The sequence below is a fragment of the Gossypium arboreum genome, chromosome 11, assembly GCF_025698485.1.
Source record: "Gossypium arboreum isolate Shixiya-1 chromosome 11, ASM2569848v2, whole genome shotgun sequence".
Lineage (NCBI taxonomy): Eukaryota > Viridiplantae > Streptophyta > Magnoliopsida > Malvales > Malvaceae > Gossypium > Gossypium arboreum.
In genome coordinates, this window is record NC_069080.1 from 116639558 (window position 1) to 116656059 (window position 16502).

The 16502-nt window shown below is 34.1% G+C and overlaps 1 protein-coding gene across 1 annotated transcript; it reads left to right on the forward strand.

Annotated features, from left to right (window-relative positions):
- Window positions 1–8439: 8439 nt before the first annotated feature.
- LOC108470461 (AT-hook motif nuclear-localized protein 14) lies at window positions 8440–14130 on the forward strand. Its single transcript, XM_017771778.2, has 6 exons — window positions 8440–8909; window positions 10597–10649; window positions 11929–12060; window positions 12815–12967; window positions 13264–13552; window positions 13634–14130. Exons 1-6 carry the CDS (start codon window positions 8555–8557, stop codon window positions 13684–13686), a joined length of 1035 nt encoding a protein of 344 aa, XP_017627267.1. The 5' UTR covers window positions 8440–8554; the 3' UTR covers window positions 13687–14130.
- Window positions 14131–16502: the final 2372 nt, after the last annotated feature.

Consider the following 16502-nt stretch of genomic DNA (forward strand, 5'->3'; position numbering starts at 1 on the left):
CTATCACAAAGCTGACAAATCGCCACCCCAGTAGGTGCAACAGTAGGCCAAAATATAACGAGCCCATCAGATCTGGCCTTTTTTCTATACCTTATCCTAGCATTCGAAGGCTCTGTACTAGCGCTCAGCGCGCTTAACCTCCTCCGATTTCTTGGCCTTCTCGACCAACACAGCAAACTCACGCTCCCTCTGCGGAGCTATCAGGACCCTCAAGTTATCCCTAAGGCCGTCCTTAAAATGGACACAACGCTCATACTCAGTCGCCACCATGCCTCGCGCATAACGGCTCAGTCTCAGAAATTCAGCCTCATACTCGACCACTGAACGATCTTCTTGAGGAAGATTCAAGAGCTCACACCTCCTAGCGTCGATATAGCTGGCTCGCACATACTTGCCCAAGAAAGCCGTTTTAAACAAATCCCATGTTAACCGATCGGGCTGAGTATCATCCTTAGCCATCAGCTACCACTGATACACTTCATTGTGAAGCAGTGAAACAGCCCTCTTGAGTTTCTGTTCAGCAGAAAAGTCCAAATCATCCATAATACGCAGCTTGGCCTCCATCCAGTACTCAGCTACATTAAGAACAACTTCAGCGATGCCCTTAAATACCTCAGCCCTATTGGACCAGAGTCATTTCGTAACAAACCCACGGCTCCTAGAACTGATGTTGGATCCAGTGACCCTCTCCAAAATCCGCAGCATAGCTTCAGACAGTGCGTCATCTCCAGCTGCACGATCATGAGACTTCGACCCTATATCAGTAACAGGTAAAACCGGCGTCTCGCTAGCTTTCATACTTGGAATCGTATCAAATGCGAAAGACTCAACTTGAGCCCTTCTACGGCCTCAACCTCGACTTCTGGTACCCCGTCCACGAGTACCACGTGTGCTCATTGTAATTTAGAATTAATCTATATTAAAAAATTTATGCAAATTAGTTTACAGTTCGATAGTTGTTATCAGGTATTTTATGCAAAAGAGTTATCAGAGTATTCAGAGTCTGTTATCGTAAATCGCAGTTTACCACGATTTTCAATTTACATTACCTAAAGTGTTTCGGTAGAATCTACTACCTACAGTAGTTTTATAGCATACAATGATGTTTCAAACAAATTCAAACAGAATTCTAAGCATGCTTTCAGACAATTCTAAACAGAGTTTCAGAAACTTACAAGATCGGCGCCGGAGACTCGATGAACCACATACTTAATTAGAGTATTTGAAAAAAATTTGAAAGTAATTCTTGAGAACAAGTTCTGGAACCCAAAATTCACAGCCGAGTTTTGAACCTAGTTCTGATACCACTAAATGTAACACCCCAAACCCGACCTAGACGTTATGGCCGAATGTGACGATGTCATATGAGAATGTTTTTAACCAAACCATTTCGATTCATAAACCATTTCATTTATTATCTTTTACTTATACAGAAAACGTTAAAAAGTCGTATTGTTTGAAAACGTTTCTTTATAGCAGAAGCTTTTGAACCATTTGTTGATTATTATTTTAAGAACCTATTTTTATTTACGAAAAGTCTTAATTTATTTCAAGAAAACCATAATATTGATATTGTAATTTATAGTCCTTTTCGGCAATCCAGAACCTAAATTAAAAGCTGAAAATCCAAATCCAAAGTCACATTAAAACCCCCAAAAGAAATAATGAATAAACCAACGTAAAAAGTCATAACCAAAATGTATGCAGACGTGGTCACCGTCGAGTCCACCACTACACCGATCCTCCTACTGCTGGGGATTACCTGAACAGATAAATAAATAAAGAGGTGAGTTTTGGCAACTCAGTGTGTACATCCCCAGAGTATAGCATGCATACAAACAGATAACATAATACAGTCATAATTCGGGCCTAAGCCTTACAGAATCATGGGGCCCTTGGCCCTCTCAGAAACAGAATTACATACAGTCTTAGGGCCTCAGCCCGTCTCATGCATATCAAATCAGAGTACATAAACATGCCCTCCAACCCTGCACACCAACTCGATCCAACCCGACACACCATGTGGGGATAAAATTGACCCACACATCCTTGCACACCATATATGGGGACAAAATCGATCCATCCATCCCTACACACCATAAGGTACTGCAATGCAGCACATATCATAAGTATGCAGCTTAGCTGCCAGATAGCGGGCTTATGAAGCCCTTCAGTACTTCCTTCACTTCATCAAATGTAGCCCGATGCAATGCATCATACAAAAATGACATACTATAATGCAGAAAAACAGATCATACATTTATTCCAGAACAGATCAGATATTCATGCTAGGTATAACATGCTAAAACATACATCACAACATCACATCTCAGAAATAGGGCTCTAAGTAAAGCTTACCGACCCTAGGACAGGTCATAGTCGACTTGGGCGACCCCTGCAACCTTACAATACATTTTAGAAAGATGGGCTCACACGCCCATGTGACCTGCCCGTGTGCCAATCACGGCCCAGATTGGCCTTGGCCGTGTGGATCACACGGCCTGGCCTAGATTTCCACACGTCCGTGTGGTTCACCCGTGTGGGCCCACACACCCATGTAGCTCACATGGCCCAATTGGTCTAGCCCGTGCCTCACTCACGGCCTAGCCAACCTCACACGCCCGTGTTTGTCGTGCTCGTGTGGCACGTGCACGGCCTGGCTCGTTGATCACACGGTCGTGTATCGCCACACGCCTCCACAAGGATAATCCACACGCCCGTGTGGAGTCAACAATTTCGATTTTGGCTTTCGTCGAAACCCGTTTTCTATGCAATCGAAGTACACACCTTGTATCGTTTCGAAGCTAATGCAACCACGAATACTCTAGAACTTAATATCGAACATTACACCACTTCATTAGTCACTTAAACCGAGTTATTAAAGATGGGTAAATCTAAAAAGTTACCGACGACCTTACTTTTAACGAACAACGACAGTTCCTCGCTGATTAGAACACTATTTTAGTAACCCACAGCACCTTGGTTGTCTCCTAAACAAAAGAACAGTCTCTTAACAACCCCATAATCAATAACTAGACCCAAAAGTATCCCTACACTTACTGAATTCGCACCAACCGCAGATATGGGTACTGATGAAGGAAAACGCCCAAAAACCAATACTAAAAAGGAGTAAAAACGGCAGCAACAAGGGATTTTCGACTGGGAAAGAAAAAAAAAAGGAAAAGAATATGGAGAAAGGGAAAATTGCAGAGAAATTTTGGTAAATGGAAAACATTAAAATCTTAATAACTTCCTTATCCTAATCTTTTAATTTTCTCCATAAACCTCTTCATTATCAGCATTATAGTCCATCTCAAACTCTCACACGGCACAAGCAACAAAATAAATCCATTGCTCGCGCAGGAACTCGAACTCTATACCTCCCTCACGCCAACACACACCTTAACCACCAGACCAGCAGGTCCATTCTGATATAGTCCTACTAGCATTTAAACCTGAGCCCACTGAACAATAGTAAGGCTTTATTCAACAAAATACCAAAATTTTCCAAACTTAAGGCTTGAACTTGGGACCTCTCATACACATCCAGAACCCATAACCACTAAAGCAGATACATATTTTTGTGTCATATTCAAGCAGGATCAAAAACATAAATTTCGGGGCATTACAGAGAAATCGTCCAACAAAGAGGAACTAAAGCCTAGTTTCAGCACAAGTAGATGGCTGCCCAAAAGCAAGCTTTGGGGCATTTAATTGAAGGTCCTTACAGTTAGAAAATAATCAGAAATTAGCCCAACAACTTGTTGTTGAAACCGTCTACCCTATGGTTATTAATAGCCTTGATTTGAATTCAAAATGAGGAGACTAAGTCATCTCCTTCTCCTTGAAATATGATTGGCCATGTGTGATAGAAAAAGAAGGAATTCAAATTCTATTTTTAGCAAAATCTACTCCTTACCTTCACCTCAAAATACCATGCACCTACCACTTCTCAAATCATCCTTCAACATTCCTCTCTCATTCTCACTAGTTTCATCTTAATTCTTTTTCCCTTTTCCCCTTGCACAGTCGTCCATCCCTCCTCCATTCTTTAGCCTCAAAAGCTTGTCAAAAGCACTCATTAGTCGGCTACCCCTTAAACACTTAGCAAACGAAGCGTCATTTAGAATAGATGAGTGACTCAGTTAGAATAGATTCGAAAGGCTGCTGAACTGAGTCAGTTAGAATAGATTTGAAAGGCTGCTGAACTGAGTCAGTCAGCTAAACTGAATAGCGTTTACTCTTTCCTCTTGTTATTATTTTAATCATGTTTGCTTTGAGTTTATTGTTTTTGACATCAACAATGATACTTTAAATCCTATTTGCTAGGATGATTATGTTAATTTAATAAAATTTATTTTATTCATGTTTAACATGTTTAGGCCTCAATCAATCATGTTTTCAATTAATATCATGATGCATTTCTTTCATACGTGATTAGGTGCACTTAGATTAGTTGAGTGATCCCAACCAGACGACGGCTAATAGACACATAATTGAAAAGTGCAATGCTCAATTTAAATCCTTAAACTTGACTAAGTTGAGGTTCATAATATCTTTAATTAGCTCTATTGCCTTGCATAGTTTTTAGGTTTATGTAATTAAACTGTTTTAAACATAAATGTCCCTGTAACCTTACATAAATGCTAAGAAACGCTTAGTTAATATGATCAGTAAAATACATATTTAACTAAGTAAAAGATCTGAGAGGACTTAATTTGGTTTCCAAACTCATGAAAGATCGAGTTACCGTGGAAGTATTTTTGAACATTGTTAAGCATGATAAAGTAAATCGAATTGATTAATATAATTATCCTAGCCCATCTAATGTTGATTGTTTTTGTTGCTAAAGCCATTCATTCATACATTTAGGTAAATTGCATCTAGATTAGAATTGCATAGGAATCAATCTTTGGATCTAATTAATTTTACTTAGTTTAATCATCATCATCAAAATTATTGAGTTTTTTCATCAAATTGTTAATTATAATTTTGAAATTAATCGATTAAGCTTATACAGTCCCTGTGGAGATGATAACTCATTTAACTTACTTATTACTTGAACGACTGTGTACACTTGCATAAACCCCGTTACACAAACCTTTTCATTTTTAGGGTGGGCCATCGAGCTCATGAATAAGTCTACATCGAGGGATAATCCATTATTCTTTTTCTTTTCCTCGATTATCTACAGCTTGATTCAAATCTCGATCAATCTTTAACTCAAAAGTTTGAAAACTCAAACCCTATTCTCACTTCTTTGTTTCGTGAAATGAAGAAGATGATAAGAGAAAATGTTTGTTTTTTTCTTTTTATTTTAACTTATGTAATTTAATTAAAATTAATTAATCATAATTTATTAACTAAAGCTTAATGAATTAATCACTAATCTTAATTAACAAAATTAGTGGAGTACAATGGCCATCCACCACCGTTTGGCCATTTAATAATGGTCTATTTGCTCATTTGGTCTTCCAATTAATTAAAAATTCATAGTGATTAAGTTTTACCACTTTTATAATTTAGTTCTTGTACCTTAATTAATTACCCAAACAAAAAATTAATGGACCAAACTTTAATTAAAGTTTGTACTAACCTCGTAAATATTAAATAATAATATTTAAGAACTCGATCATTGGAAATAGGGTTTCGAAACCACCATTTCTAACACCACTAACTTTCGGGCTGTTACACGAGGTTCATCTTGGTACATAGTGCATAATCCCGTACACAATCCAATCTTATAGCATGTCAATTATATCCAACTCAGCCCAACTAGTAATAGGGAACCCATGTTCTATTTCATTTTAGAATTCAATACATGTACCATTTCTCAATCATATTCATAATCACAATTCAATTCATCATCTATACACATGTATTTCTTATCATACAACATATTTCTATCCAATTTCCATTTCACATAACATAATTAAAGTAATTCATGTTATTTCCCATTTTATTCATTTTAGTCCTCTATATAGATATTCCATATCAAACTCAATCAAAACAATTCATATTATCACTATATACTCACTTCAATGATCAATCATTCAATAAACATACATATACAAGCAAATATTTCTATCCCAAATAAAAAAAAGTACAAACTAGAGTTTCTGAGTCACTCGTCGACAACTCTGGTTTTTCATTTCCCTCTCGAAGGTTTCGCGTCGACGTTAGCTACGTACGATACACAACATAATAAATAATATCAATTTCCATCAATTTACATTCAAACACAAAGTCATGCATATTTTACAATTTATTCAATTTAGTCCCTAAACTCGAGACAAAGATAACTTTCGATCTCAAGCTTTTGATTAAAATCCGATTTCACATTTACTCATTAAGGACCTTCTACTTTCTATTCTTACCACAATTTCATAACAGGTTTGCATTTTATTTAATTTGGTCCATAATATAACAAATCTAACAATCAAGATTGTTTAAGCTTTATAGTTTAGTCATTTTTATAATCTAAGCTTAATTTCTATCAATTTTACACCTAATTCATTCAATTCTCAACAATGGAAACTTATCAAAATCTCACTAATTGAATAAATTGATACATGGGTTAGCTTAATCAAGCTCCCATGAAAAAAAATCTATAAAATCAAAGAAAAATGGATGAGGACTTACTTAAAATCTTGGTCGAATATCAAATAGATGATGACTTTTTCATCTTTTTCCTACTAATTTTACTTATATAATTAGATTAATTTTAATTAAACATAATTAATTACTTTAGTCATGCTCGATTAAACATAAATCCTTAATTAATTTAATTTAGTGACAATCAACATCACATCCGACTATCATCTACTTAAAATTGGTCTATTAGCCATTTTAGTTCCTTGGATAATTGTTATTTAAGCCCCCGAGCTTTTTCCTAATTAAAATTTATAGCGATTAAACTTGTACAATTTAGTTCCTAAGCCTTAATTAACCACATTTTCGCTATTACTTAACCAAATTTTAATATATTTTTATACTAACTCCTTAAATATCTCTATTTAATATTTATAGATGAGATTTCAAATCATATTATTCGATACAATTAAAAATCAGATTGTTACAAGATGAATTATGTATCATCTCCAATTTATAACCAACCACTAAAATTGGATATGAGACTTAAATTAAAATGTTAGAAATAATTGGACAAGATTACACAAGCACATGGTATTTGAAAAATACTTCTAACTAGAAGTGTTTTACTGGAAAAACTGATAAAGTATTTAAATTGTGTGTTTTCCTTTACGAAATTATTGAAAATTTTGTGATAAATAAAAAATACCTTATAATTAAAAGTACTGCACTAAAAAAATCATAATAATAGCTTTTCTATTTTAATTATACAAAATAAAAGCTACCTACAATCTAATAGCCTAAAGTTTGTTACTATTTAAATCCAACAACCACGATTTAAGAAGAAAATGAAATGATTGACGAAAAGTTTGTGTTTGGCAAAAACATGCACTACACAAATTGTCTTGTCAACCAAATCACACTAATTACCTAAATAAAAATTGGGGTATGATATATAAGCATTTTTTTTCAACTGTGATATTAGTCAAAAAATATTCTAACATTTTATTGTATATTTTATGATGTTGATTGTATTTTTATGATGTTGAGTTAACTTTTAATTGGGTTTTAACTTGATTAAAAGAATTATAAAATACCCTTTGATGTATAAATATATTATGTTATTGCGAGGTACTTTTATCTTTTTATTTTTAAATAAAATTAATAAAAATTTACTTATGATTTGATTTAGACTCATACCACCAACACTTTTAAAATAATTTCTTTACAAATTTAACCAAAGTTTTATTTTAATTCTTTTTATACATTTCAATGTTATTGTAGAAATTGTTTCACCCACATTGTTAGTATATATTACATATATGTGTGATAGAATTTTCAGATTAATAATGTCATTGATTAAGTTGGTGTTACTTAATTAATTCGATATCAACTTATGAAAATAACAACGCTATAATAAACAATTATAGTGTATTTAATTATTTATTTTGATGTATTTACCCATTTAAAATTTTTTATTCATAATTTAAACTATTTTTAATTTTAATTTCGTACATATATTATTGTTATTAGTTTTAAATTGATGTTTTATTATTTATTTTTGTTATTTTAAAGGTAGATGTGTATTTTAAATTCGATATTACCACAGTATAGTATTGAAATTTTATGTTATATAATTTTAGAATATTTATATATTTAAATATATTATTGTCGTATATAATATTATTGGATCTTAGGGGAAAGCCTCTAAAACCCTAAAAACAAAATAAACTAATCCGTTTATCAAGACATCTTTTGAACAGTCAAATATCAAAAGTCAATCATCTTACCTTCGTAACTTTCATCCAACGGCTCAGCTTACACGACCCCAGATTAAAATAAATAAAAAAACCTAAAACAAAAAAACAAAAACAAATTATAAACTAAAAATAATAAAAAATAAAAAAATCTGCAGAGATTTTCCTCTTTCTCTCTCTAAAACCTCAAAAATATTGAAAAACCAATGGAACGCAATGAAGCCCAACAACACTACTTCACCACCAACACCTCCACCACTGTCAACACCACTCCGTCACCGACTAATGGCCTTCTGCCGCCAAACGAGAGTGGAGGTTCCCACCACATGGTATACCCTCACTCCGTGCCTTCGGCGGTGATGTCACCCCTGGAGCCTGCGAGGCGGAAGAGAGGGAGGCCTAGGAAGTATGGCACCCCGGAACAGGCGATGGCCGCTAAGAAAACGGCGTCATCGACCTCTAAGGAAAGGAGAGAACATCAGCAGCTGCAGCAGTTGGCTCTTGGTGGCGCCGGTGCTTCGCTTTCCGGGTCTTCTAGGAAATCTCAGTTGGTTGCTTTAGGTAAAAGGTTTATTACTTTTGGTGTATCCTTTTTGGTGAATTTGATGGTTTTGGGTTTGGGAGTTGCAAAATTATTGAAAGTTGAGAGGCTTTTGGTGCATGCGATGGGACACCATTAGCTTTATATACTCTCTAGGTGTTTTTGGAAAAAAAATCAAAATTTCTTCTTCCGGTGCTTTTTTGGTGAAATTCGAGAACCTTTTGTTGCAAATTTGCTGGAATTGGGATTACTTTTTGGTGCATTACGTGAGAAGCGAATGCTTGTTTGCTGTGGTTGGGTTTTTTCTTGTTAACGAAAATTACTTTCTTTGTGGTTCCTATTCGTGCATTTGATGGTTTTGGGAGTGCTTGTGTTGCAAATTTTTTGAATTTGCGTGTGTTTTGGGTGCATTGTTTACGAATCGTTGCCTTTGTTTGCTCTAGGTGTGTGTGCTTTTTGAAAAATATTTTCTACTTTCGTCTATCGTTTTGCCAGTTTAATCATTTCTGGGGAGCTTATTGCAAATTTTTTGAAATTTATTAAGAATTTTTTTGATGTTTTAAATTATGATCCTTTGCCCTCTGTTTGGTTGTTTGGGGTGAACCCCGCTTCCCCATCTACAAATTTATTTTTAGTTGTTTAATTGACAACTTCTAATTTTAAAGAACTTTTAGCTTACGGTTACCTATAGGTTTCTCTATTTGTGTATGGTCATTGTCTTTATAATTTCCTTTGGCTTATTTATTTTGTTCCGTATCTGTTTTTGGTTGTAATATTTTTGAAATTTCTGATAATTTTTGCTGCATTTTTGGGCAGATTTGCATTTCTTTTAAAACCTTTATTTGTGTGGGGAAAAAGAAAAAAAGAAAAAAAATTCAATCCATTTGGAGGACATTTTTTCATTATGTGCAAACCTGATTTTAGATTTCCACATTACTTGGTGGCAGTTCATTCTTCTGTATTCCTTTTTTTCTGTTCCTTTGCGAGGAGCCTTTTTTGTTTAACTTATAACTGCAAAACTGACTTGCATGGTTGCTTTGATTTATTTTTCGAAGCTCCACGGGTTTGCTTTTGGCTAGAAGATGGTATATCTACATGTATCTATGTAGCTTTGGTTTCATAACCAAAATCCAGATCACAGTTGAGTTGTGTGTTCTACATGTTGATTGCTAGTTACTGGTGGTGGATAGTGCCATAGACTGAGCAGATTGGTTAAATAAGAAAAAAAATATGGGACTAATAGAGAAAAGGAAAGAGAAAAATCAATCTTTGAGTCACATGAATAATAGAGAAAAAGAAAATTTCCTTTTTCCTGTTGTCAGTAGGAAACTGGGAATGAGCCTTTTTCTTTTGTTCTTCAATTTGGATGGTAACCTTGTGTCTGTTATTTTTATGTCAAATTCATCAATACACCAGATGACTGTTCTGGCGTACACCTTTTCAAGAATTGTGCAATGTTGAATTAGGACAGATGAATGCATATTTTTAGTTAACCCTCTCCTAGAATATCATTTATATGAATCAAACTTTCGTTTTGTTTCATTTATGAATGTGCTTTTACCCCCACATACATTGTATGTTTCTCGTGGCTGTGTGATGTCTGGTACTTTGGTTCTTTAGTAGGTTTAGTTATCATTTGCTTCTAGTTGGTTCTGAGTTTCAATTAGATGCTTAATTCTTATTCCTGCTTCTTTCTAATTGGTGCAGGCAATGCTGGTCAAGGTTTTACTCCACATGTTATCAATGTAGTTGCAGGAGAGGTATGATGCTTATTACTTTTACAAGTTTTTTTAATATTTTAGATAGTCAGTTCTACACATCCTTGAGTCCTTGAGTCACAGATATTCATGCATACCAATCCTGGTGCTTTTGAATTTATATAATCTGTTGGAACTATTTTCCTGCATTGTCTAATTGTTTCCAAAAGCTGTGCTCTCCTTTTTTGTTAAAGAATTTGGTGTAGTTTTACATTTTTTTCATACCTTGAAGCAAGGTTTTGAGGCATGGTTCGATTTATAAAATGTCCCATTGATTTTGCCTCATCTATTGATAATAACATATTTCAAGTTCAGAATAGCAGTGCTTTAGTAAAGGACTAAATTGTCAAAGAAGAGAAATTTGTAAAATCATCAATGGCAAAAGTCTGTTATGAGAAAGTTTTGTGTGCGACTTTCTGTTTCTGATATGAAATCCTTAAAAACTTTCAAGGTTGTGGTGTTTTACTACAAGCAAGTTGAAGCCAATATAGCCAGTGTGGAAAGTTTCATGAATCCTGAGGATATTTGTGATACTTCCTGTTATGTTTCATTTTTTATTTGGATTTTCCTGTTTATACTTGATAGTTATAAGGGGATGGCAGTTAAGGCATTTTGCATATGCAATAATTTTAAGACATGGCCCTTTTCCCCCCCTTTCTGCATTGATTTTCTCGATCATTTTTCCTATGAAGAGGATAAATGAGTCCTTTTACGTTGAAAAAGTATACTAGTCTTTTGATCAAGCATACTTATTAAATTGGATTTGGTAATTTGTTATCTCAAGAAGAGAGGAAAGGAGGAAAAGGGATTGAGTTCTTTCAGTTCTCTTTCTCTCTCTCTTAGAAATGATTGAGATGAAGCACCAGTATGTGTCTTCACTCATCTGATAACTGATCCAACATAGGAATGGCAATATATGGTGGTTACATTCAGTTAACATCTTTTAGTTTTTGGCAAGTTGAGTTATGCCATTTTTTTTTTTTCTTTTCCTAATGTTTTTGCCGGTAATGGGATGTTGCTGCACATTCCATCTGCCACCTTTGTGAAAGAGTCCCTTATTCATTTGTGCCCCGCTTGCTATTGTTGGTGTTAAATGTAGTGGTTTTGTGCCTGAAACAGTGCCATGAGAGTAGATTTTTCTATTTTAATATTTATGAATTTCATTTACAACAGTAGTCTTATAGTGTTATATTAACTGTGCTAGGTCAAGATGCAGTATTGTTTCTATATGTAAATCAAGTTATTTTGTTCCCTTCTTGACATGATATATGGATCCAAATAGGATGTGGGCCAAAAAATAATGCTATTCATGCAACAAAGCAAGCGAGAATTATGTATATTGTCTGCGTCTGGTACAATCTCTAATGCATCCCTCCGCCAGCCAGCAACATCAGGTGGTAACATTGCTTATGAGGTAACCACTTGTTTCTCCCCTTTTGTTATAATTATTTTATACAAACTAGATAACTCCTTGTTTATTCTTCTGGGATCTTTAAATTGGAACTTCATTTCAAAAATAATAATAATAACACTTATAAGAATATAAATAAAGTTTTGTTAGTAAAACCTGAGTTACTTCTAAATGCTGGGAGAGGATTAGGTTCTATGATCTAAAATGGTTTAGGAAATCTGTTGTTACTTGTCAACAAAAAAAGAATAGCCTAGCTTTTTACTTAAAAGAAATTTATACAATCTAAATAATGGTCTAAAGAATGCTATATAAGTTCAAGTGTTACTGGAAGCTTAGACCTATGCTTCCTTAGGGCACTAGTCCAGTAATATTGGGTTGCTTATAACAAATCATTCTCCTAGTCGGAGAAACGAAAATAAACCAAGCGGTTAGAATCTGTTGTTTGCGTCAGCTGATTATAAGTATGTATACAATTTCTAATGTCAGACATACCTTAGCTATGCCATGTTACTTAGTAACAGGTAAATGTTTTCATGTATGAGATATGGAAACAATTTAATATGATGCCATTGTAATGCCAATATACCTAAAAGGTTCATATCCTTACGTCATTATTGGTTTCCTTTACCACTTTGTCATTGCTCGTATCACTGAGAGAACTTGTGGAAACGTGCTGATCTTTTTATTTTTTGGATAACTAGAATAACATTTTTAGTACTACCAAAAATATGATTTCTTTCCTGGGTGATGATATCAGGGCCGGTTTGAGATCATTTCACTCTCTGGATCTTATGTTCGGACTGAAATTGGCGGGAGGACTGGCGGGCTCAGTGTATGTCTATCAAGTGCAGATGGCCAGATTATTGGAGGAGGAGTTGGTGGACCTCTGAAGGCCGCTGGCCCGGTCCAGGTATTAGTCTTGTTATTATTTAATTTAGGGAAAAAAAGGGGGTATTTGAGCCTAATTCGTTAGCAGGGGATACTTGTATCCATTATTGATTAAGCAAAATAAACATGTGAATTAAAATAAAAAATGTACAATTGATATGAATAAAACTTGTTTAAGCTATCTGTATATGATGGAATTTTATGCTTGGTGTTGGCATGAAAGGAAATAAGAAAGAGAGCTTGCGGATTCTTCTCTTGAAGTAGGTGTTATTGTCCTTTATTTTATGTTGAAGAGACGATAATTTATTGCATCTACAGGTAATTGTTGGTACATTTATGGTTGACAACAAGAAGGATGGTAGTGCTAATGTAAAAGGTGATGCCTCTGGCAGCAAGTTGCCATCGCCAGTTGCAGGAACTTCAGTATCTAATATTGGCTTTCGCCCAGCTTTTGAAGCTTCAGGAAGAAACCCAATTGATGGAAATGATGATCATCAAAGTTTTGGAGGAAGTCATTTCTTGATGCAACCACAGGGCCTGCATTTAGCACCTCGGCCAACAGATTGGAGGACTGGTCTAGATGATAGAACTGGTTTTGAGTTGACAGGTTAGAGTCTTGCACATGCATATATGCATGCACGCTTACACTCATGCGGTAGGAAATACTGAAGCTAAATATCTATTGCAGGAAAGACAGGTCATGGAGCTCATCAATCGCCAGAAAATGGGGACTATGATTAGAAGGGAGATTAGATATTTGTTTTGTCAATGAAGCATCTTTTGTCGTAGGTGTATTTAAGTTACAGCTTTTTACAAGAGCGAATAGAAACAACTCTCCTTGGCCCTTGCACCCGGAGTGTAATATGATATACCTGTACAGGTTGGCCTGATACTCTTTCGTTAGTTGATGCTGATTAGATTATGCACCATAAAGTAAGGAGATGGCTTGTGAAAAAAAATCCTAGTCCTTTGTTTAGTTGTTGAAATGCTTTCTATGGTATTGCTGCTGATAATTTTATTGCATTGTGTTATAAATCCTCACTGTTTGGGGTATGAGGGGACACTGTAGTGATAAAACATAACAGTTGTGCATTTAGTCTTTGAAATTACTGATTGTTGAAAGCCCTTCTAATTAAGTTGTGGTTCCCATGATTATAGAAGATATTTTTGAAAATTTACTGGGAATTGTGGTGTACTTCTCATCATATTCATGCACCCAAGTCAATTGATCTTGCAAGAACAACTACATTTAATAATTTTTTTCTCTTCCCCATTCTTAATCATTGTGTTGGATATTGGGATTTTGTCTCGTGTGAATTTTACCTCAAACTGAGATCATTCGGTGCATGTGAATGTAATAATTGTGCTTTGACAGGTTCTTGTAAAGGGGTATGAAAAAGAAAGAGGGGTTTGTTTCAAAGTAAACAAACAAATCTTTAAGTTGACTTATGCAATGTAATGCAGATTCTGGGACCAAACAATTGCCTAATTTATTTATTTATTTTTATTGTTTCATTTATAGAACATTAGTCTGGATTCTCTATGTTTCATCCCTTAACTATGTCTAAAAATTTTCTGGTTTGCTTAGACATTTTTAACTGCAGATTGCAGCATGCCATGGAGGATTACCCCTCTAACTTGATTTGATCACCTTAATAAACCCCCCTCCCCCTTTTTTTATTGAATAAAATGTGCTAACGAAGAGCATTTAAGTAAGCATATTTTTTCCAATAATTGATGCATGCATGCAGGCCTCCTCTCTCTCTCTCTTTCTTTTTTTAATACGGAAAGGTGTTTATGGGTAGGGTTTTTCTTAAATAAAATATGTTATATGGGAAGGTGTCATATGGGTATGATCTTTTTCTAAAATAAAAAAGTGCTATACTGGTGTATATGGCATGGTTGGGTTCGGCAGGATTTAGGTCTTATATTAATAAATATATGTTTTCCACAGCAACTCTATTTTTTTTCCCAATATATATAAGGAGATAGATTCTTATTTTCACTTTCCTATGTAAAGGAAAAAAAAGAAAATCCCCCCTAGAATTTTATTTAGTAATTGTAAGATTCGGATGGGTAAAATTTTAATAGCTGAATTCATTTTTTAAGTTTAAATATGTAATTAATGCCTGTAGTTTGACAAAACTCAAGATTTAGTTTTGTGCATCAAAAGTTAATTTTTTTATTTAATCATCTTCTAGTTCAATTATTAATACAATTAGTAATTTTCATCAATATTTATCATATTTATTTTTCATCAACTATATATAGGTCATATAAAAGTAATCTAATCAACTTGTGAAGTGTAAATATAAAAAAATTAGTTTTAAAATAATGACTTTAAATCTTTAATTTTACCAAAGTATAAGAAATAATCTATTTTTAAATTAAGATTTTTTCCCTAAAGTTGGTCTTTGGTTATTGTTCGATTTTATGCATGTATCTTTTTTTCAAAAAAATAAAATCATCAAAATAGTAAAAAATTGCAGGAATAAAAAAGGAAATTGTTGGCCAAAAGAAAAGTCCAATGGCTTCAAATTAATAAAAATTAAATGCAGAAGCAGTAATATTAATGTTCTAGTGTCATGGGTTGCGCATGGGAGTCCGCAACCATGACACATCTGCGTAACCCATCAAGAAGGAAGGAGGTCATTTGGCCCAATCGAATTGGTCCGTTGCTTGAAGAGATTGAAGACCCATCTACAAGTTAGACAAATATGGAAACATGATTTTAAAAGATATGATTTTATAATCTTAAAGATCTTAGATATGATATGTAATCTTATAAAATATTATTTTATAAGATTACATATCTTATCTAAGATATGTAATCTTAGAAGATATGTAATCTTAGAAGATATGATTTTATATTCTTAGAGATTTGATTGTAGATACCCTTTAATCATAGCCGTTAATGTATTTGATTTTGTCCTGTTGGATTTGGAGAGGCTCAACTATAAATAGAGACCTCTTCCCTCATTGTAAAGCACTTGAGTTTTGAACAATAAGAATTCTTGAGAGCATTCACTCAAATTTCTCTCTCCCTTGTGTTCTTATTTTCCTTGGCTTGTTCTTGTCTCATTCTTCTTTCATCTTGTTTGGCTTTGAGTTGTGTTTTGGGAAGAATTCTGTTGAATCCTTCTTTTGTGGAAGTTAGGCTGACTTAGGCGTTTTTTTAGAGTAAGAAACTGCCTAAGGCCGCACGGATTGTGAGGCAAGAATCCTAAGTCCGTGACACTAGTAGCAGTTATTGGTATTTTAAGGATTGACAAGTTAAAATTCAATATATTCAGAGAGATCATAATAAAGCTGTAGATCATTTAGTTAAATTGGATGAAAGTAGAGTTAATGCTCGGTTATCTTTGAAGATCCATCTCACTTGGTGTAAAATTTATTGGAGAATGATATCCATCAGTTCATAATAAATAATGATAGAAGATGTTAAGCCTGTATATTTGGACATGGTCTAATTTATTTTTTATCAAAAATAATAATAATAAAATGTTAGGTGTGTTTTAGATCTAAAAAATATCCAATTATAGATTTTTTATACATAC

What these genes read in the sequence shown, in the direction of transcription:
- LOC108470461 (XM_017771778.2), top strand. Translation starts at nt 8,555, where the DNA reads ATGGAACGCAATGAAGCCCAACAACACTACTTCACCACCAACACCTCC. An exon ending in TCAATGTAGTTGCAGGAGAG is followed by an intron (nt 10,650 to 11,928) that starts GTATGATGCTTA and finishes GGATCCAAATAG; the next exon opens with GATGTGGGCCAAAAAATAAT. An exon ending in AGGCCGCTGGCCCGGTCCAG is followed by an intron (nt 12,968 to 13,263) that starts GTATTAGTCTTG and finishes TTGCATCTACAG; the next exon opens with GTAATTGTTGGTACATTTAT.